Source organism: Choloepus didactylus, chromosome 20 (assembly GCF_015220235.1).
Source record: "Choloepus didactylus isolate mChoDid1 chromosome 20, mChoDid1.pri, whole genome shotgun sequence".
NCBI lineage: Eukaryota > Metazoa > Chordata > Mammalia > Pilosa > Megalonychidae > Choloepus > Choloepus didactylus.
Window position 1 is genome coordinate 22,375,940 of NC_051326.1, and position 23,703 is coordinate 22,399,642.

A 23,703-nucleotide genomic window follows, 5' to 3' on the forward strand; every position below is an offset into this window, starting at 1 on the left:
GCCAGGGCAAATCACCATCACTCTGAGCCTTGATTTCCACATCTATTAAATGGGAAGAAAAACTGCCTGACCTCACAAGGTTGTGGGGACCAAGTCACATATGCATTTGGGAAGTAGTTTGTAATCTCTGATCATATCTGGCTATAGAATTCAAATAGCTGTTTACCATTATGCCAGTCATAGCTGCTTGTCCAGCCCACTCTGACCCAGGTGTGGCTTAAAGAGCAAAAAGTAGAACAGAGAAGGAAGAGCCTGGCAAGTCTTTGAGGTGTGGATCTGCCAACTGTTCATTTGAGACTTTGTAAGGCTTGTGGCATTGGCTCCAGGGGAGGATGAGGCATCTAGGCAGACCAGTCCCACATGCAGTAAACAACACACAGCCCCCAGTGTGCAGCTGGTGAAGGAACCAGTCAAGCTGCTTGGTCTGTCAAGGACTATATCATTTGGGTCTCACCAGTGTCCTCTGATGCTTTTATGAAGATTCTTGGGACCAGAAACTTGAACATCAGAAATTTGATTGACTTTTTATGTTTTATATTTTCTCTAAGGTTTAACCTTTCATTCTCTTCCAGTTTTCAAATAAAAGTCCTCTTCTGAAAATGCCAGCCAGTCTCACTTGTGTTAAAGGAAAAAGCATAGGAATTTGTATCCCCATCACCCTCCTTGGGCTTGAGTTTTCAATAGGAGTCGTGTTCTCCGGGGGCCCAGGCCCAGTGATGGCGCCTAGAATCAATATTGTAGAAGCCAAGAGGAAGGGAATTTCCTTGAGATTCTCTTTGAGTAAACCTTGGAGATGTCTGAGTTTTGATGAGAGAGAACATTCCCTATTATAGATATCCCTTATAATATTCCCAGGGAAAATAGTATTCTCCAAATCAAGAAAGATGTAGTACCCAGTCTTGTTTTCTAGAAATCAGAAATTCTGCTGGCAGGAATTAGCAAACTAACATTTCTGATGAGCTTTCTTGAGAACAAATCTAGATGGAGCTTCCTCTTTGTATATTCCAGAGAAGAGCAAGCGAGGGAGCTTTACAGGAGGCTAAGGGAAAAGCCAAGAGGTGAGTGGGGTTTTACAGTTGCCATAGGTTCCCTCTTATCTGTGTCTGAGGCACTTCTACTCTCTGCCAGTTGTCTGAAGAACCATGCAACTTCCTCTTTCCAGACCAGCGGACTGACGGGGACAGTCAGGAAATGGTGCGGCTGCTGCTTCAGGCAATCCAAAGCTTTGAGAAGAAAGTGCGAGTAATCTATACGCAGCTCAGGTATGTGCCCGCACTTCCCTGCGCTAGGGCAGAAAGCAGAGAAGCAGCAAGGCTGTGTATGAGACTGTTTTCTCATTTGGCTCTGATTTACTTAACTGTCCGAGGAAACTTCATCTGCGTAACTCTATCTGGGTTCATAATTGCCAGGGATCTTATGTTCTCCTGCTTTCTCGAACCCAAGTGCCATTGGAGTGTGCCATATCTCTTCTTTACAGTAAAACTGTGGTTTGCAAGCAGAAGGCTCTGGAATTATTGCCCAAAGTGGAAGAGGTGGTGAGTTTAATGAATGAGGATGAGAAGACTGTTGTGCGGCTTCAGGAGAAGCGGCAGAAGGAGCTCTGGAATCTCCTGAAGATCGCTTGTGTGAGTAAGCCCCTGTACCAGGCCCCCTGCCCTGGGTGCAGCCTCTCAGGGCCTTGCCACGTCTGTGCTCCTGTCACCACCTTTCAGGGGAGAGCCACAAAGCCACTGGCAAAGCACTCAGCTGCTGCTGCTCTATTTCTACTTCTCTTCTCCGTGACTTAGAGTAAGCAGGGAGGTCAAAGGAAGGACCTGCACCAGCTGTTTTTATTTATGTCTGTATTCATTTCTGTGGCTACCATAACAAATTATCACAAACCAAGTGGCTTAAAACCACAGAAATTTATTCTCCCACAGTTTTGGAGGCCCAGAAGTCCCAAATCAAGGTGTCGGCAGGGCTGTGCTCCCAGCAGATGCTCTGGGGAAGAATCCTTCCTTGCTGCTTCCACTTCTGGTGGCTCCAGGCATTCCTTGGCTTGTGGAAGCATCACTGCACTCTCTTCTGTGTCTTCACATGGCCTTCTCCTCTGGGTCTCTCTTCTGAGTGTCTCTTATAGGGACACTTGTCATTGGATTTAGGTTCCACCTGGTTAATCCAGGTGATCTCACCTTGAGATCCTTAACTTAATTACATCTGCAAAGACCCTTTTTCCAACTAAGGTCATATTCATGGGTTCCAGGGATTACGACACAGACATTTCTTTTTGGGAGCCACCATCCAACCCACTACAGCGTATGTCAACCTGACCTGGTCGATCCTCACCTGTGTCTAACTGCTCTTAGTACTTTAATCGATAATTCTGGTGCACACCATCTTTATATAGCTGTGATTCCACTGAAGGTTGCTCAGGGTGAAAATATATAGCAAAAAGAGAGCCCAGGAAGAGAAAAGAGAAGAGCCACATAAAGGGCACGTTGAAGCCAGAGTTGACAGGGAGGTGACCCCCATTGCCAAAGGCTGCAGAGAAGTTGAAGAGGAGAAAAGAAAGCGGTTTGGTCATTGATAGCTTTTAAGAGCTGTTCTGATGCTATGGTAGCAGTGGATGCCAGAGTGCAAAGAGGCATTGATGGGGAGGCATGCAGATGACTTTTCTGAGAAGTTTGGCCCCAGAGGAAAGGAAAATGGGAAGATCAATGTTTAAAATAGCAGCAGAATGAAATATCATGGCAACTGGAGTATATTTGTATATACTGTCAAGCAGAAGCAGACAGTGTACTGGAAGAGATTAATGATATCAAAGAGAAAGATGACAATTGATGAATAGAATCTCAAGAACAAAAGAGAGGTTGGGATCATTGGCATAAGTGGATTTGTCTTGGAAAGGGGTGAGTGGCATCTCTTTCTGTATGCAAGAAGGAAAAGAGAAGAGAGATGGTAAGGTAGAGAAGACTGGAGGAGAGGGAAGTTGAGATATTTATGGATGATGACCTGACCTGCCATCTGTATTGATTCACCATTTATTGAGCTCTGACTGTATGCCCAGCACTGTGATGGAAACTGGAGATACAGGGTGGGGAGAAGCATGGCGCCTTTCCCAAGGAGCTTATGATCTGGTAAGGGACACAGACAAGGAAATGAATGATAATAATTTAGAGCGGGAAGTGGTATAAGGCAGGTATAGGAAGCATGATTTGTAATGTGAATACAGAAGAGAAATTCCTGCTTCAGTCTTAGAGCTGAAGGCACAACAAAAAATGTTCAAAAAGAGGAGTGTTTCTGCTGAAGAATGAGTAGGAGTTAGCTAGGTGGATAAATGGGAGATAAGGCCATTCCAGGACTGAGGCATTGCTTTATCAAAGGCATGGAGGCACGGAAGAGTATGGTATGTTCTGCATGGTATAAGTGGGTTGGTGAACAGGTATGATAGGGATAGAGTTGGAGAGGTAGGGCAGGGCTAGCTTATGGAGGCCGTGCTTTATTTTGAAGGCATAGGGGAAACACTGCAGGGTTTGTTTCTTCCTTTCATATTGAAGGAAGTATGGGAATGAATCACATTTGGGTTTTAGAGAAATCAATCTGATGGCAGGATGGCGAGTGGATTTGATACTTTGGCAGACCTCAGCACTGCAGGTGAGGGACCACCCAGTGGGTGGCTGGAGTTGAGTAGCCCCTCTGGTGGACAGGACAGGGTAGTGTAGAGGTTCCTGAGCTCCAGCTGAGGGGGCCTAGCCTGTCTGTGAAGGAGCCACATAGCCCACGGTATGATTTGCTCCTGCCACACGCAGGGTCCCAGAGCAGCCGTGGAGGAGTTGGGTGAAGACTGGAAAAACAGATGAGAAAGAGGCTGGAGAATTGAGGGTAGAGGTGGCTTCAGGGGATGAGACGGTTAACAGTAAGGTTGTGTATGTGGGCTGCAGATGAGAAGTGCAGGTGAAAGTGGCTAAAGAAAGCAAGTGCCATTGGTTTAAAATCTGGACTTTGAGTCTGAGTGGCGACAGCACTGACCTGGGAGTCAGAACATCTTGGTTTCTTCTCAGCTCTTCCACAGATGGTGGGATTCACAGTCACTTACAACTTTTTGTCTCAGCCTTCCACTCAGAAAAGAGTAAAAATACCTTCCTTTTCTTTCCTTTTAAGAGTATATTAAGGAATAAAACTAATGAAATAAAGCCTGCAGTATAGGCACTCAAATCTCCTCATATTTAGAATCTTTCCTCTGAAAGTACACCTGTAGATAGGAAAGCACTTGCTATGCAGAAATGCAAAGTATCAGCGGTTGTGATGGAGAGAGATGTTGACTGATCTTTTCTAGAATAGCCAGTGTCTTGTGGCTGTGGGTCTCATGAGAAAACACTGTGGTGTGAATGCAACTTTTCAGTCACGTCTTTGCTCCAAAATTTTGTTGACTTTCTTTTCGGTTCTGTCCTACAGAGTAAAGTACGAGGTCCTGTCAGTGGAAGCCCAGATAGCATGAACGCCTCTCGGCTTGGTCACGCGGGTCAGCTGATGTCACAGCCCCCCACGTCCCCCGACAGTTTACCTGAGTCGATCAAGAAGAGGTAAGTCCTGGTTCCTGGTGCCAAGTGAAGTACTCACGGGCTCATCAGGAGCTCACGGGAATCAAAAGGCATGATAAACAGACTATTTCATCCATCTGATTATTTTGTACATGTTTTTGTATTCGTTACATATGTTATTGTTATATATGCTAGGTTCTTACATGTTTTTCTTTGTGTTTGTTATATATATTATAGATAAAAGCAATACCTGTTCTGTTCCCAATAACCCCTTGTAACTTGCAAGTAATTTTCTTGTCTGAGGGTTGGGTTGCTGATGGTACAATGAGGAGATTGAAACTCCAGTCAGTCATACGCTGTGATGGTCCATCAGTCATCATCTGTTCTTCAAAACCAGATTCCTTCAGGGAGTGCCCTGTTCATCACATCTGAGTCATCTTGTCTGGTGCCTTGTACCCTACCATCACATCGAGTTACCACTAACCCCCCACCCCCCATTGCCTCTTATCTCACTCTATTATCCCTTTCCTGGCAAGGCTTTCTGCCTCTCTGCCTCCTGTCTGTTACTGCCTCCAAGCCCTCTCTGGTCAAATTAGTCTTCACAAAATACCAGTTAGATTGAGTTAGTCAACCAACTTATCATTGGCTTCCCACTCTCTGTAGGATCAAGTCTAAACTTTTTCAGGCATTTGCCACCGCCCTGGTGGGACACTCCAGCCCACCACCCCCCACATTGTTCCCCTACACTCTCCTTGCTCTAGCCTGATGGTTTTTAAAGTCTGATCCCAGACCAACATCATCAGAATGCAAATTCTTAGGTTCCACCACAGACCTCCTGAATCAGAAGCTCAGGGGTGGGGCCCAGCAGTCTGTACTTTCACAGTCCCTCCAGGTGATTCTGATGCTCCCTAACATTTGAGAACCCTTGCTCTAGCCAAACCAGGGTTCCCCAGATGCCTCTTCACTGTCGTGGTCCTCCCCACCCGCAGTGCACATTTCCTTCCCTCTGCTCCCCACCTTCCTTCAAAACTCAGAACAGTCCACACCCAATGATCACTCTCTTCTTGGACTGCTATGGTATTTTTTGTTTCTACTTTAGTTCCACGGGCATTTATTCAGCACCTTTTATACGCCAGGCCCTGGGGCCCTGGAGATGGTCAAAATCAAGTTCCTGTAGGTAGATCTACAGAGATAGGAAGTAGATTAGTGATCGCCTATGGCAGGGATAGAAGGGAAATGGGGAGTGACTGCTAATGGGTACAGAGCTTCTTTTGGGGGTGATGAAGATGTTCTAAGACTAGATTATGATGATGGTTGCACAAAGCTGTAAATATACAAAAACCATTGAATTGTACCCTTTAAACAGATGAACTTTATGGTGTGTAAATTATATCTCAATAAAGCCATTAAAAAAAAATCAATACCCCTGTCTTTGGGAGAGCTTATACTCTCTACTGTTTTGGCACTTAATCACATGTGGCCTTAGATTGTTAATTATTTCCCCCAAACCACTGTGTGTTCCTTGAGGATAGTAACCAGAACGTGTGTCTCTTATGTTGCCCTTTGGAACTGGCACTGAGCTTTAACCTAGCTAGTAGCCCTATGGGTGAGGTTCTGTAAAAATATGCTTTACATTTCTTCCATCAGAGTGTGACATATGACAGAGCGAGAGGAATTCCAGGTCACTATTTTCCTGTATTTGACATATTCCCTCCATATTCAAAGCTCTAGAAAAGTGTGTCTAGAGACACGGGTGCCTCTCTTCTATCTCTCCATGTCTTATAGTTGAGGTTACTTAAGGACGGATGGTTTGTTACAGTCGTTTCTTTCTTTCCTTGGCCCATCTCCAATAGGAAACATGTATTTCTTATCACAGAAAAAAAGAGAGGTCAGATTAAACAAAATTAATTCCCTGAACTTACTTTCTAGCAGATCCCAAGGAACTCTGGAAACCTGGTGAATTGCTTGATCTATTTTTCTTCCCCATTTCAAAAATCAGAAAGCAGATGATTCGGGGATATTTATCTTTAGATTTTGGCAGTTTGGGGAAATTAAATTCAGCTATCTAGTTAAGTCAGAGCTTTTTAATTTTTAACTTTTTTATTCAACAGAGATCAATTTGCTTTTTCACATTTTGAACAGTAATGATTGTGACTGGATTTGGACTTCTGAAAGTTCTTAGCTAGAGGAATGAAATCGCTAATCAATGACATGGTGTTTTAAGACACTAACTTTAACATAGTTATTTAATTTTAAAAATATTGCCCAAAACTTCTTAGTATACTTTTTAACATTGGTGTTAGCTCTGATATAATAATGATGACCTCTTTTAAAAAATTTGATCATTTTCTTTAGTGAAGAACTTGTGGCTGAAGCACATAATCTCTGCACCCAGCTGGAAAATGCAATGCAAGACACCATGAAAGAACAGGACCAGAGTTTTATGGTAACAGCCCATGTGAATCCCAGCTATTCCATTTCCTTTCTTTCCACAGCAAAAGAGAAAAAGAAAATGGAAATGTAATCCAGCATTACCTTTGATCTCAGCATACACTTATGATTTCCTAGTATACGTATTTATTTTTATTCATAATAATAATAGCTAATATTTATCAGGTGCTTACACATACTTAATGTGCATGACCTCATTTACTCCTTATGTCATTTAATCCTTATGAGGAAGGTGACGTTATTCCCAGAAGGCCATTTCCCATCTGAGACTTTTGTATCATCATAGAGCACCTTTGTGTGTTGGGTCCCGCCAGACTCTGGTGATAATTCAGGAAGCTGTCACAGCCCCATCCCTCAGGGACTCAGAGCTTAGCAGTAGGGAGTACTAGTTATAGGGAGGATAACCTGAAGAAAAACTAGTCAAGAGGCAACTCCATTAAGACAAAGCTTAAATGGCTGAAACATCTTAAATCATTCCCTTGGATCTTTAAATTGCCTTTTCCTGCTAATACAATCACATGCTAACCTCCCCTAGTTGTCAGAGAATCAGAGGGGATACCACTGTGAATTGCAGTCACCTCCGATTTATTCAAGTGGTTTTCTGCAGTTTGTGGACTTTCTCTCTTGTTGCTTTCCTCCCCCCTCTCCTAGCACTATATGCATATTTTGATCATTTTTTTGCTTTCATTTGCACTTCTGCTAGAGGCAAAGGAAAGAAGGGACAAATCCTATCATGCCACTTCATCTGGTAAGGTTAGAAATCAATAGCTAAAATTAGCTGTTGGTATCACATACCCACAATGAGCAGAAATAAGTACTGTGAGCTACAAGTAATATTAAAATTTGTTTTCCAGCTTCCATAGTCACAGAATCTCAGGGACTCTGACCCAGTCCAAAGAAAAGATCATGTACAGTTTTGAATATGTAGTTCTAGCTCAAGGTGCCCTGGAATAACAAGACTTGTTATTAATAAGAAGGCTTAAATTTACTTCTAAATTAAACTGGTTGCTTCCTGAAGAGGAAAAATAACCTGGGTGTATTGGTGGTTGCTGTATTTTTAACATGCCTGTTGACTTTCAGACTCTAGACTGGAGCTGGTTACAGCTGGAGGAGGAAGAGCAGAATGGCCTGGAGCAGGCCTCGTGACTGTGTGTGGAGGGGTGCCGACCACCTGAGGTGGGGCTCCCTGGCCTGAAGCGCTCCCTGCCACAGTGGCCCTGCTATAATGATATCCCAGAGACCTCAGCACCCAGATGGACATCTTCTCAGAAGTCGTGACTTTCACCCAGAACCACGGGTGTGGCTGTCACTGGGCAGTGCCGGGCATCCTGCCTGCACACCCGGGAGGTCGTCCATCACAGAGACTTTGAAGCCAAGTCACAAGCTTACGGGAAATAGAGCCATATAACAGCTACTTCCTCTGCAGTGGGACAAGTGGCCAAAGTAGAGGCTGCCCCACAGAACACTGGACAAATGTGCAACTAGAATGTTTTAGGACAAATGATACCTGGCCCTCGGTGCCAGCCGGTCCTCTCCTGACCCCTCCTGATCTCCAGGCCCTAATCCACCTGCTCCCTCTCATCTTACAGCTATGCATTTTGTCTGGATTTGGGTTCTCTTAAACAGGATTTTAAATCATAGATTTGGCCTGGCCCCATCCTCTCTCTTCCTTTTTATTTCACTTCTGCTAAAATCTTACTTTTACCTAATACTTTGGACGTTGTGTCCTGCTTTCAGCAAGGTTATGGCGAATGCTGAGCACTATCTGTGGTCCTTTCAGCCACAGAGTGACTCACTAGAGCCAGGACAGAAGAGCACTTACCTTCTTTTGGGCCTCAAAGATGATCCGGGAGTGAGTGTCATGGTGAAGATGACAAGAAAAGGGTACCTGTCAGTCACTGGCCTGCTGACCACAGAGGCCCACACCTCCCTGTCCTCGCCCAGGCAGGGACAGGGATGCAGGGGTTCTGTCTCTCACATCATCTAGCAGTATTAAATTGACTTTTTGTTAAGACAGTTTCTGTATTTTGTAACATGATTCAAACATTTATACCAAATTTCGTAATCCATTTTTATTTTTCTAACTATTGTTGGTACTTCTACTACACTCAAAAGCCAACTTAGTGAAAAATGTTATAAAATTGAATAGTACCCCAATCATAAACAGGTCCATGGCACTGCCTCTTTAGCATTTCACAGAACTCATTTACTTAAAAACAGGAGAACAAAACAAGTTCAGATGATCACAAATAAGTGAGCTTGGATGCAGAAGGAAGTTGGAGTAGAAAAATGTCACAAAATGAGTTCCACGGAGATAGCTTAAAGGGTTCCATGGTCAAGTAAGTTTAGGAAATGCTTCATTCTTTAATTGCCTCTTCAAGATTCATGTTGTACACTGGTATCAGAAAAGTTGTGTAACAAAGAAACTGGTTTCACTTTATATAAATCCTCTGTTTACCAAACTCATTTGAGCATAGAGCCTTTTTTCCTGTGTGTGTGTGTGTGTGTGTGCGTGTGTGTGTGTGTAACATTTGTTAACACTTGAAAGTACTAGACTTTGATAAAGCATGATTTTGGAAACACTGGTGAGGGTCATTGTTCCAGTTTGAATATATTGTGTCCCCCAAACGCCATTATCTTTGATGTAATCTTGTGTGAGCAGATGTTATCAGTGTTGATTAGATTGTAATTCTTTGCGTGTTTCTTTGGAATGTGCCCCACCCAGCTGTGGGTGAGGACTCTGTATAATTTCCATGGAGGTGTTGCTTCGCCCACTCGGGGTGGGTCTAAGTTGATCAGTGGAGCCATGTAAATGAGCTGATGGGCAGAAGGAACTCAGTGCAGCTGTGAGTGATGTTTCGAAGAGGAGCTACAGCCAAGAGGGACACTTCGAAGAATGCACAGGAGCTGCAGATGAGAGACAGTTTAAAGACGGCCGTTGAAAGCAGACTCTTGCTCTGGAGAAGCTAAGAGAGGACAAATACCCCAAGTGCAACTAAGAGTGACATTTTTGAGGAACTGCAGCCTAGAAAGGAACGTCCTGGGAGAAAGCCATTTTGAAACCAGAACTTTGGAGCAGATGCCAGCCACGTGCCTTCCCAGCTAACAGAGGTTTTCTGGACACCATTGGCCATCCTCCACTGAAGGTACCCTTTGTTGATGGACACTTTTATGGCCTTAAGATTGTAACTTTGTAACCAAATAAACCCCCTTTTATAAAAGCCAGTCCATTTCTGGTGTTTTGCATTCCAGCAGCATTAGCAAACTAGAACAGTCATGGTATAAAATAAAACCTGAAAGTAGGCTGAGATTGGGTTAGAATGGAGAAGGAATGAATGCTGGGCTGGGGTCATGGACTTAATTTTAGGCAATTTAGAGTCACTGAGGAATTCTGAGCAAGAAAGAGGACATGACCAGAGCAGTAGTTTAAAAAGCCAAATATGTCTAGAACATGCTAGTTGAAAAGGTGGAAACCATGGAGTCTGGAGTTCTGCTTCCTAAAAGATGGAGTAGGTGTGCTTTTCTCTTCCGTTCACTAGGTACAGCTAAAATCCTTGGACATTATGTATAAAACGTAAGACTTTGAAAAGTGGAGAGAAGAAGGCAGACTGGCTAGGGACCTTGGGAGCTGAGTAATGGTACGGAGGTGAATTCCTAGGTTTTCTTTTTAGCTTCATGTTGCAGGCTGGGTGCAAGAGAAGTCTGCTAACAAGTGCAAACAAAAGAGCCCCGAGGAAACCTCCTCTCTCTAGCAGTATTATTTTCCTGTGGCTGCTGTAACAAAATTACCACAAACTGGCTTAAAACAACAGAAATTTATCCTCTCACAGTTCAGGAGGCCAGAAGTCTGAAATTAAGATGTTGGTACGGGCATACTTCCTCTGAAGGCCCTAGAGGAGATTTTGTTGCTTCTGGTGACTCCAGGTGGCTCTTGGCTTGTGGCTCTGTCTCTCCATTCTGCCTCCGTGGTCATTTTGTCTCCTTCTCTTCTGCCTGTTAAATCTCCCCAGGGTGTCCCTCACAAGGACACTTGTTATTGCATTTAGAACCCATCTGGATAGTCCAGGATAAGCTCCTCTTCTCAAGATCCTTAGTCATTATTTTGCCATGCAAGGTCATAGTCACAGGTTCTAAGGATTAGGATGCAGACATACTTTCTTGGGAGCCACCATTCAAACCAGTACACTGGCCAAAGGACCAGGAAAGGGACAGCCTAGCAAAACACAACATTTAGACAGTAACTGCTCTACTCCAGACAAATACACAGAAAAACCTGCAGCCTCCCCACTACCCCTGCTAGTAAAGGCCAAGCAGGGAACCTTGACTTCCACACTTGTCAGACTATAAATTAGGTGCCCCATATCCCTGCCAAGGTGGTGTCAAGTAAGGCTGAATAGGAGCCAGGATTCTCCTCTGTGCTGGGCAGTAACAAGGCTTCCCCTGTGTGGTATCAGGAGACCACGTAGGAAATGGTAAGGAGCCCCCCTACCCCAAACAGGATGGTGTTGGTGGAGACATGGTGGGGAGCCTAAACTCCCACCTCCAATCAGCAGCAACAAGAAGCTTCTCTCCCCCATCCCAGGTATCAGTGTAAGTGTACTGGGAGCCTGAACCATCACTGCCACCTTAATGAGGAGCCCTCCACCCAGGTGTCAACAAAGGCCAAGGGGAGATCCTGGACTTCCACTTGAGGGGAACTTTCCTCATGACTTCCATCATGAGGGAGTGAGTGCCTTGCTTCCTCCACTGGAACAGTGTCAGAGGAGGCCTGCTAAAGCTGAAGATTAAAAAAGATCTCCAATCTCATAACAGTGCTCAAAATGTCCAGGTTTCAGTCAAAACACTCCACATACTAAGATCCAGGAAATCTCTACTAGAATGAGAAAAGATAGTCAATAGACGTGAACATCAAGGTGACACATGTTAAAATTATCTGTCAAGGATTTTAAAGCAGCCATCATAAAAGTGTTTCAAAAAGCAACTAGAAACATGCTTGAAACAAATGAAAATATCATGTCAGAAAAGAAGCAGATGATGTAAAGAAGAGTCATGTGGAAACTTTGGAATTTAAAATGCAATAAGTGAAGTAAAAAATCTCAAAGGGGAGGATCTAAGATGGTGGCATAGAGAGGAGTGGAAGCTAAGTAGTCCCCCTGGAACAACAAAAAAAAATAGAAACAACTAGTAAATAATCCAGAATAACTACAGGGGGACAAACATGAACGTCCACTCATCATACACCAACCTGAATTGGGAGGAATGCCTGAGATCACAGCATAAAATCTGTAAATAAAAACTGCGGATCCAAATTGGGAGACCCCTCCCCCATAGCCCGAGCTACAAAGCCTCCTGGTGACAGAGAGAAGCTCTCTCCCAGCAAGCGAATATAGCTCAGCTGAGCTCCAACTGGGGTTTTAAGTAGCGAGTGTGAGCTGCTTACTACAAGGTATGAATCCCCAACAAGCAGAGGCTTTGGGTGACAACTGACCTTGGAGAGCTGGAGGGTCACCTCGGACTAGCTCTGCTCCTTTTTCGACTCAGTGGAGAAAGCCTCAGCCATTTTCAGTTCCCAGTTCTGTGACCCAGACAAGGGTGTGGCACAGGCAGTGAGAGACCATTGAAATGCTAATGACCTCCCCCTAGGGCGTCTGTCTTCTCTAAGAGGAAAGGGGTGGGGCCCCCTCTACTACCTGCCTTTCATTCAGAACTTACACCAGTCAAGAATTACAGGCTAACAGGCGCCACCTGCTGGGCAGTAAAGCACAGTGACCGGAGGCATCAGAGGGTGTACTAATTTTCTAAGACACACCCTCAGGGAAACCAGATACTGAATATTTCTTCCTTCTGGGACCTTAGCCCATTCTGGTCTGGGGAGGCCTGATTGGAGTAACCAAGGAAACCATGCCTAGACAACAGAAAACTACAACCTACACCAAGAAAAATGAGGTTATGGCCCAGTCAGGGGAACAAACTTGAAATTCAACTGTGATGCAGGAATTGAAACAACTAATAATAACTGAATTCAAAAAGTTTAGGGAAGATATGGCAAAAGAGATGAACCATATAATGAAAACACAGGACGTACATAAGGTGGAAATTCAAAGTTCAAAAAACCAACTGGCAGAATCTATGGACATGAAAGGCACAACACAAGAGATGAAAGACACACTGGAAGCATACAACAGCAGATCTCAAGAGGCAGAAGAAAACACTCAGGAACTGGAGAACAAAACACCTGAAAGCCTACACACAAAAAAACAGAGAAAAGAATGGAAAAATACGAGCATAATCTCCAGGAACTTAAAGACAAAACGAAAAGCAAGAATTTATGTGTCATTGGTGTCCCAGAAGGAGAAGAGAAGGGAAAAGGGGCAGAAGCAATAATAGAGGAAATAATCAATGAAAATTTCCCATCTCTTATGAAAGACATAAAATTACGGATCCAAGAAGCATAGCGTACCCCAAACAGAATAGATCTGAATAGGCCTACACCAAGACACTTAATAATCAGATCATCAAACATCAAAGATTAAGAGAGAATCCTGAATGCAGCAAGAGAGAAACAATATATCAAATACAAAGGAAGCTTGATAAGACTATGTGTGGATTTCACAATAGAAACCATGGAGGCAAGAAGGAAGTGGGGTGATATATTTAAGATACTGAAAGAGAAAAGCCACCAACCAAGAATCCTATATCCGACAAAACTATCCTTCAGATATGAGGGAAAGCTTAAAATATTCTCTGACAAACAGACAATGACCAAGTTTGTGAACAAGAAACCTGCTCTACAGGAAACACTAAAGGAAGCACTGCAGACAGAAAGGAATAGACAGGAGTGAGAGGTTTGGAAAACAATTTTGGGAGATAGTAGTACAGCAATGTAAGTACACTGAACAAAGATGACTGTGAATATGGTTGAAAGAGGAAGGCTGGAATCATGTGGGACACCAGAACAAAAGATGAACGATAAAGACTGGGACTGTGTAACTCAGGGAAACCTACGATGCTCAACGATTATAATAAAAGGTACAAATATGTTTTTACATGAGGTACAACAAATGAATGTCAACTTTGCAAGATGTTAAAAATAGGGTGGGATTGGGGGGAAAATACAATCAATGCAAACTAGAGGCTATAATTAACAGAAACATTGTATTATGCTTCTTTTAATATAACAAAAGCAATAGAGCAAAGCTAAATGCGTATGGGGGAGGTGGGGAATAGGGGACGGGTATGGGGCTCCAGGCATTGGTGATGTTGTCTGACTCTTTACTCTACTTTAGGTTAATGCTATCTTTCCTTTGTCACCTTCTAGCTATCAAGTTTTTTTTGTTTGCTTTTCTCTCTTTCTCTTGCCTTTTTCTTTTGCCTCTCTTCCTTCTTTGACTCTTCCTCCATCTTTGTGGAAGAAATGTCCTTATATAGAGAGTGGCGATGGTGCTTAATACATAAATATGTGACTATATGGGAACCAACAATTGTTTACTTAGGATGGAATGTATAGTGTTTGAACAAAACCATCTTAGAAATGGGTTGATGGAGAAACCTTGAGGGCACTGTGTTGAGTGAAATAAGACAGACACATAAAGGCAGGTATTGCAGGGTCTCACTGATGTGAGCTAGTTGTAGTATGTAGAGTCGTAGACATGAAGTGTGAGTTGCCAGGATGTGGAATGGGGCTGAAGAGTGGGGAGCGGTTGCTTGGTGTGGGCAGAGTGTTCAACTAGGGTGAGCTTGGATGTTTGGAGGTGGACAGGGGTGATGGTGGCATGTAGTGAGAATAACAGTGCTGAAGGGTGTGTGAAGGTGATGGAAGGTGTAGGCTCGGAGTCACACGTGTCACCGGGGGGGAAGTTGGAGGTTAAAGGATGGGAATGTATGGAACAGTGACTCTTGTGGTGGACAGTGTCCGCGATTGACTACAGATATTGGAAGTCTCTCTCACGAACTGGAATGGGTGTATGTCACTATAACTGGAGGTTGATGGTAGAGAGGCATATAGGGAAAAAATATATGCCTGTTGCAAACTGTATACTACGGTTGGTAGTATTTTGACATTCTTTCATCAACAGTAACAAATGTACTGTACCAAAACTGTGAACCAATAATGGAGGTGGGGCATGGTTGGGGGTATGGGAGGATGTGAGTTTCCTTTTTTTTTTTTTTGTCTTTGTTTCTTTTCTGGAGTGGTGAAAATGTTCTAAAAATTGAAAAAAAATAATTTTGTTGACGGATGCACAGCTGTACGGCGGTGCAGTGGGCAATTGATTGTACACTTTGGATCTTTGGATAGTTGTATGGTATCTGAACAATCTCAATTAAAAAATTAAAAATATATATTAAAAACAAGGATAAAAAAGTCTCAAAGGATGGGCTCAGTGGCAGAATGGAAAGGAAAGACTCAGTGAACTTGAAGATCTGAACAATAGAAAATAGGCTGAAGAAAAAAAATGAACAGAACCTCACGAATATGTGAGACCATAACAAGAACTCTAATATTCATGTTACCTGAGTCTCAAAGGGAAAGGAGAAAGAGCATAGGGCCAAAAAGTAAAGAAATAGCTGAAAATTCCCCCAAATTTGGTGGTTTTATGTATATACATATGTATGTGTGTGTGTATATACATAATACATACATTATATATATATATATGTTCTGTACAGTTAAGCTGAGTGAACCCCAAACAGAATAAACCCAAAGAAATCATACAAAGACACATCACAGTCAAACCTCTGAAACATTTTGAAAGGCGCAAGAGAGAAAGAATGCTAAGTTTTCCAGGACTGTTATGACAAATGCCACATACAGTTGGCTTAAACAACAGAAATTTATTGGTTCACAATTTTGGAGGCTAGAAGCCAAAGTCAAGGGCTCAACCGGCCATACTTTCTCTGTAGCGTTCTGGTGCTGACTTACTGCAATCCTTGGGGTTATTGGCTTGCAGGCGTGCATCTCCATCTCTGTCACATGGCAATCTGCTTCATTCTGTGGCTTCTCCTAACTTCTGGTTTTACTTCCATGTCTAATTTCCTTTGCTTATAAGGACTTAAGCCATATTGGATTAAGGCCTGCCGTCACTCAGTTTTGCCACATTTTAACTAATAATATCCTCAAATGTCCTGTTTACAAGTGGGTTTGCACACACAGAAACACAGATTAAGACAGGAACATGTCTTTTATGGGGCACATAATTCAATCCCCAACAGACACCTTGCTTATAGGGGAAAAGCTATTTTAATGATAGCAGATTCCTCATCAGAAACCACGGAAGTAAGAAGGAAATTACACAACATTTTTCAAGTGCTAAAGAAAAGAACTGTCAAGCTAAAATCCTATCTCCAGCTAATATATGCTGGAGGAATATTCAGGACTGCCTCCTGAAGGGGAAATCATGACATTCTAAGATGAAGGAAAACTAGGAGAATTTGTAGCTAGTAGACCTACCCCGAAAAAAAAAGGCTAAAGGAAGCTCTCGAGATAGAAATGATAAAATGGGGATTCTAGGGACATACTGATGTGGTTCTCGATATACATTAAAGAAATATTTAAGACAATTATATTATAAATGGGAGAGGACACAGGGATCTAAAGAGAGGCAAGATTTCTGCACTTCACTTGAACTTGTAAAATGACACCAATAGACTAGTAAGATATGCATATATACTGAATTACCTAGAGTAAGCAGTTTAAAAGTTATACAGAGAGATACACTGAAAAACATTATAGATCAGTCAAAATAGAAATCTAAAAAGTATTCAAGTAATCACACGAAGGTAGGAAAAAGAAAACTGAAATAAAATTCAAAGAGAATAAACAGGAAACAAAAAGTAGGATGGCAGACTTACTTCCTAACATTCATAATTATATTGAATGTAAAAGGTCTAAATGCACCAATTAAAAGACAGAGACTGGCTGTCTAAAACAAACAGGCAGGTTGAAATCAAAGGATGGAAAAATATATGCCATGCAAAAATTAATCAAAGTAAAACAGGAGTGGTGTGCCAGTTTGAATGTATTATGTCCCCCAGAAAAAGCCATATTCTTTGATGTAGTCTTGTGGGGCAGACATTTTGGTGCTGATTGGATTTGCTTGGAATGTGCCCCACCCAGCTGTGGGTGGTGAATCTGATGGGATGTTCCCATGGAGGCATGGCCCCACCCATTCAGGGTGGGCCTTGATCAGTGGAGCCATACAAATGAGCTGACTCAAAGAGAAGGAAACTCAGTGCAGCTGTGAGTGACGTTTGGAAGAGGAGCAAGCTTGCTAGAGAGGAACGTCCTGGGAGAAAGCCATTTTGAAACCAGAACTTTGGAGCAGACGCCAGCCACGTGCCTTCCCAGGTAGCAGAGGTTTTCTGGACACCATTGGCCATCCTCCAGTGAGGGTACCCGATTACTGATGTGTTACCTTGGACACTTTATGGCCTTCAGACTGTAACTGTGTAGCCGAATAAACCCCATTTTTATAAAAGCCAATCCATCTCTGGTGTTTTGCATTCTGCAGCATTAGCAAACTAGAACAGATTTTGGTACCAGAGAAGTGGGGTGCTTTTGCTGCTGAGTCTGCAAATACCAAACATGTTGGAACGGCTTTTTAAATGGATAAGGGGAAGATTCTGGAAGAATTGTGAGGAGCTTGATAGAAAAGGCCAAAACTGCTTTAAAGAGACTGTTTGTGGAAATATGGACTCTAAAGATACTTCTGATGAGGACTTGAGCAGAAATGATGAATGTGTTGTTGCGAACTGGAAGAACGGCGATCCTTGTTTTAAAGTGGCAGAGAATTTGGCAAAATTGAGTCCTGGTGTCAGATGGAAAGAGGAATTTGAAAGCAACAACCTGGAATATTTAGCTGAGGAGATCTCCAGACTACATGTGGAGGATGTACCCTGGCTTCTTCTTGCAGCTTATAGTAAAATGCGAGCAGAGAGAGAGAAACTTAGAACTGAACTCTTGGGTTCAAAGAAACCAGAAGCTGATGGCTTGGAAAATTACAACCTTCCAGGGGGTGGAATCCCAGAAGCTACAGCCCAACGTGAGGATGTAACCAAACATGGAACCCAGCTGCCATTTCAGTACAAGCCAAGATTGGAAAAGGAGTTAAGCAGAAAGGATTTGTGGAAAGTCCTATTGTCTGACAGCTTTGACCCCTGTATGCTTCATGCGAAGCCAACAGAATTTTTGCGAGATCTTTACAGACAGAGCCATTGCCAGTCTGGACTGGAGGAGACAGACAAGGAACAAACTGAAGGAAAAATTTCTTCAAAGACAGAGCCATGGAGGTTGAGGTCTGGAGTCAAGAGGTCTTGGGCTGGGAGAGTGGAGCAGCCCACACACGTGGAAAGGGTGAGTTTGCCCTGGAGGTTGAGGGCGGGCTTTCCACCTCGATGCTCTGGAAGAGTTTTGCCACCTCAGGTCCCAAAGAGAGTGGAGCACATTTCCAGGGAATTGGGGAGAGCCTGGCTGCCACCACACTGTTCTGAAGGGGTTGAGCATGTGCCCCAGAGATGGAAGGGAATCCGGGAGCTGCCCCGATGTTTGAGGAGGGTGGGGCCAAGAAGGTGGTCTCCCCAATGTGTGGATATGTTGGAGCACTCACCTAAGCATTTGGAGAGGAAAGGGCTGCCAGAAAGGCCCTTAGGAAGATTTAGACTCCCGCTGTCTCAAGCCCCAAGGATGCAACGTTGTTCTATAAATGACTCTCAGACTTTGAAATCTAATGGAGTTTGTCCTGCAGGTTTTAGGAACTGTTTTGGTCCTGTTAACCCTGTTTTCCTTACTGTTTCTCCTTATGGCAATGGAAATGTTTGTCCTATGAATGTCCCTCCTTTGTATATTGGGAGCACATAACTTGTTCACAGATCCACAGCTAAAGGAAAATTATGCCTTGGAGACTGGCCACGCCTATAATTGATTTTGACGGGATCTTGTACTTAACTTTTGTTACTGAAATGATTTAAGTTTTTGTGATATTGTGATGGAATGAATGTCTTTTGTATTTGGAAAGAATATGTTTTTCTGGGGTCCAGGGGGTGGAATGTGCCAGTTTGAATGTATTATGTCCCCCAGAAAAAGCCATATTCTTTGATATAGTCTTGTGGGGCAGACGTTTTGGTGCTGATTGGATTTGCTTGGAATGTGCCCCACCCAGCTGTGGGTGGTGATTCTGATGGGATGTTCCCATGGAGGCATCGCCCCACCCATTCAGGGTGGGCCTTGATCAGTGGAGCCATACAAATGAGCTGACTCAAAGAGAAGGAAACTCAGTGCAGCTGTGAGTGACGTTTGGAAGAGGAGCAAGCTTGCTAGAGAGGAACGTCCTGGGAGAAAGCCATTTTGAAACCAGAACTTTGGAGCAGACGCCAGCCACGTGCCTTCCCAGCTAACAGAGGTTTTCCGGACACCATTGGCCATCCTCCAGTGGAGGTACCCGATTACTGATGTGTTACCTTGGACACTTTATGGCCTTAAGACTGTAACTGTGTAGCCGAATAAACCCTATTTTTATAAAAGCCAATCCATCTCTGGTGTTTTGCATTCTGCAGCATTAGCAAACTAGAACAAGTGGCTATACTCATATTTTATAAAATAGACTCATAATCTCGATATAAAAAAATTAGAGCAAGCAAACTCATAGAGTCAGAATCTAGGATATAGGTTACCATGGGTGGAAAAAGGGAATCAGGATTTAAGGCTGAGTGTACAGAGTTTGTATTTGGAATGATGGAAATTCTTTGGTAATGGATGTTGGTAATGGTAGCACAACACTGTAAATGTAATTAACAGTACTGAAATATATATATCTGAATGTGGTTAAAAGGGGAAATGTTAGGTTGTGTATGTGGTACTAGAATAAAATTTTTTCTAAGAAATCCATGGAACTGCACAACACAGTGAGCCCTAAGTTAAACCATGGACTATAGTTAATAGTACAATTATAAAAATGTGGTTGCATCAGTTGTAACAAATGTACCACACCAATGCAAGTTTTGATAATAGGGTGGTATATGGAATCCTGTATTTTATACAGGATTGTTCTGTAAATCCACAACTTCTCTAATTAAAAAAAAAAATAGACTTCAGAGCAAAGAAAATTGCCAGCATAAGAGAGGGACATTATGTAATAATAAAAAATATCAATTCACAAAGAAGGCATAGCATTCCTAAATGTATTGTACCAAAAAAAAAAAAAAGCTGCAAAATATGTGAAGCAAAAACTGATGAACTGAAAGGAGAAATAGACAAATCCACACATAGTTCAGCACTCCTCTCTCAACAATTCAGTTTTCTAATTGGGCAGAAAATCAGCAAGTATACAGAAGAACTCAGCAACACCATCAACCAATAGGATTTCATCAAAATTTATACAGTACTCCCTACAAAACAACAGAATACACATTCTTTTGAAGTGTCCAACAAGTATATAGCAAGATAGACCATAAAACAAACCTCAACAAATTTAAGAGAATTGCAGTCATACAGAGTATGTTCTCTGACCACCATAGAATCAAAATAGAAATAAATAACAGAAAGATAACAGGAAAATCTCCGAACATGTGGAAACTAAGCAACATACTTCTAGGTAATCCATGGGTCAAAGAATAACTCTCAAAGAAATTTTGTAAAAATACATTGAACTGAATGAAAATGGAGACAACATATCAAAATCCATAGGACACTGCTAAAACAGTGCCAAGAAAGAACTTTATAACACTAATTGAGTTACAGTTAATTATCTACTCACTTCAATAACCTAGAAAAAAGAAGAGCAAATAAACCCAAAGCAAGCAAGAAGAAGGAAACAATGAAGAGCAGAAATCAATGTAATTGGAAGGGAAAAACAGTAGAGAAAATCAATAAAACATGACTTGTTTCTTTGATAAGATAGATAAAATTCACAAATCTCTAGCAAGACTGACACAAATTCCCAATATCAGGAATGAAAAGGGATTTCACTATTGATGCTGCAGATATCAAACAATATAGGAAGGCTATGACTAACTCTACATAAATATGACACTTGGACAAAATGGACCCATTCTTTGAAAAGCCCAAACTACCACAGTTCACCAAATATGAATAATTTGAATAGCTCTATAACTACTAAGGAAATCAAATTCCTAGTTTAAAAACCCCTGAAACTACCCCCTACAAGAGACATGACTCCCAGGAGTGTGGCTCTCCCTGGCAATGTGGGACATGACTCCTGGGGATGAGCTTGGCCCTGGTATTGTGGGATTGAGAAAATCTTCTTGACCAAAAGGGGAAGTGAAATGAAACAAAATAAAGTTTCAGTGGCTGAGAGATTTCAAATAGAGTCGAGTGGTCACTCTGGAGGGCATTCTTATGCACTATACAGAGATCCCTTTTTAGTTTTTAATGTATTGGAATAGCTAGAAGGAAATAACCTGAAACTGTCGATCTGCAACCCAGTAGCCTTGACTCTTGAAGACGATTGTATAACTGTATAGCTTATATGGTGTGACAGTGTGATTGTGAAAACCCTGTGGCTCCACTCTCTTTATCCAGTGTATGGACAGATGAGTAGAAAAATGGGGACCAAAACTAAACGAAAAATGGAGTGGGATGGGTGGGAAGGAATGCTTTGGGTGTTCTTTTTTACTTTTATTTTTATTCATATTTTCATTCTTCTCGGGGTAAGGAAAATGTTCAAAAGTTGATTGGGGTGATAAACGCACAACTATCTGATGATACTGTGAACCATGTGCACATACATGATTGTATGGTATATGAATATATCTCAATAAAACTGAAAGAAAAAAAAAACTCCTTAAAGAAATCTTCAGGCACAGACGGTTTCTACCAAACATTTTAAAAATAATTAAAACCAGTTTTACACTATCTCTTCCAGAAAATAGAATAAAAGGGAACATTTCCCAATTTGTTTTATGAAGACAGTATTGCCATGATACCAAAATCAGGCAAAGACAGTAAAAAAATAAATAAATAAAATTACAGATGAATATCCTCATGAAGATAGATGCAAAAATCCTAAACAAAATATTAACAACAACAACAAAATCAGCAGTGTTATACCCATGACCAAGTGTGGTTCATTCCTTGGATGCAAGGCTTGTTCAATATTTGAAAATCAATCTACATTATCCACCGTTATAAGTGTAATGAAGAAAAAAATCACATGTTCATATCAATCAATGTGGCAAAGCAGTAGGCAAAATTTAACACTCATTTATGTTAAAAATGCTCAGAAAAATAGACATAGAAAGGAACTTCTTCAACTTAAGAGAACATCTACAAAAATCCTACAACTAACATTCTAGTTAATGGTGAAAGACTGCATGCTTTTCCCCTTACATTGCAAAAAACAAGGATGTTCATTCTCACCATTGCTATTTAAAATATGACTGGAAGTTCTAGCCAGTGCAATAATACAAGAGAATAAAATAAATGGTTTAGAGATTAGACAGTGTTTTAGTTCCTAGCTGTCAAAGCAAATGCCATGGAATGGGTTGGCTTAAATAATGGGAATTTCTTGGCTTGTGGTTTTGAGGTGGGGAGGAGTCCAAAATCAAGGCATTACCAAGGCAATGCTTTCTCCCAGAAGACCCTAGCATTCTGGGTTGGCTGCGGGCATTCCTTGATCCTTGGCTTTTCTGTCACATGGCATTGCACATGGTGGCTTCTCCTGGCTTCTCTGGGTTCTGTTGACTTACAGCTTCTGGTGCTCCCGGTGGCCATCTCTCTCTGGCCTTCCCTGTAAGGCCTTCATTAATAGGATTAAGACCCATCCTGAGTCAGTTGGGCCTTACCCTAACTGAAGTAACCTCATCAAGTGGTCCTATTTACAATGGGTTCACACCTGCAGGAATGGATTACGTTTAAGAACATGTTTTCTTCTGGGGTACATAGCTCCAACCTATTTATAGATGACCTAATGTTTTATGTGGAAAATCCCAAAGAATCTACAAAAGAACTTCTAGAATCAAAAGCAAATTCAGCAAGATCCCAGGATACAAGATAAACATACAAAAATCAATACTAGCAATAAACACATGAAAATCAAAATAACAAGTATAATACCATTTACAATCATTCAAAACCAAGTGAAATACTGAGGTGTAAATCTAACAAAACATGTTCAGGACTTGTATGCTGAAAAGTAAAAAATGCTGATAAAAGAAACCAAACGGAGAGATATACCATGTTCATAGGTTGGATGACTCAACATATTAAAAGTTAATTCTCCCCAAATGAATAAACAGATTTAACACAGTTTATATCAAAATAATAGGAATTTTTTTTATAAATATAGGCAAGATTACTCTAAAATTTATATGGAAAGACAGGAACTAGAATCTTTAAAAGCAATTTTTAAAAAATAAATTAGGAGTAATCACTACTTGTTATCAAGACTTACATAGATACAGTAATCAAGACTGTGGGGAAAAAAAAGACTGTGTGGAGATAGACACATAGATCAACAGAACAGAATACAGAACTCAGAATAGCCTGACACAAATATGACCAACTGATAAATATGCAAAAACTGTTCAATGGAGGAAAGATATAGTATAGTTACATAAAATATAATCATTGAAGGAAACTAGGAGAGAGGTACATGAGACCTATATCTTATTCAAATAAAAAGTTAAAAAAAACAAACTAACAAACAAACAAAACTCCCCGAACCCCAGAGATAAAGCCCAGTTGTGGATGGATGTGTTTGTTGGGGTGGGGAGCCGGGGA

At 41.8% G+C, this 23,703-nt stretch overlaps 1 protein-coding gene across 2 annotated transcripts in view; it reads left to right on the forward strand.

Moving 5' to 3' along the window:
• Positions 1-9,442, forward strand: part of IKBKB (inhibitor of nuclear factor kappa B kinase subunit beta) — a 72,882-nt gene extending 63,440 nt beyond the window's left edge. The window contains exons 17-22 of one of the 2 annotated variants that reach the window (XM_037812804.1): positions 1,009-1,058; positions 1,163-1,262; positions 1,478-1,625; positions 4,435-4,562; positions 6,876-6,966; positions 8,052-8,117. In XM_037812804.1, the coding sequence (XP_037668732.1) occupies positions 1,009-1,058; positions 1,163-1,262; positions 1,478-1,625; positions 4,435-4,562; positions 6,876-6,966; positions 8,052-8,117 (583 nt within the window). Of the gene's footprint in view, positions 1-1,008; positions 1,059-1,162; positions 1,263-1,477; positions 1,626-4,434; positions 4,563-6,875; positions 6,967-8,051 lie in introns of both variants that reach the window. The other variant, XM_037812805.1, reaches the window with a different exon arrangement.
• Positions 9,443-23,703: the final 14,261 nt, after the last annotated feature.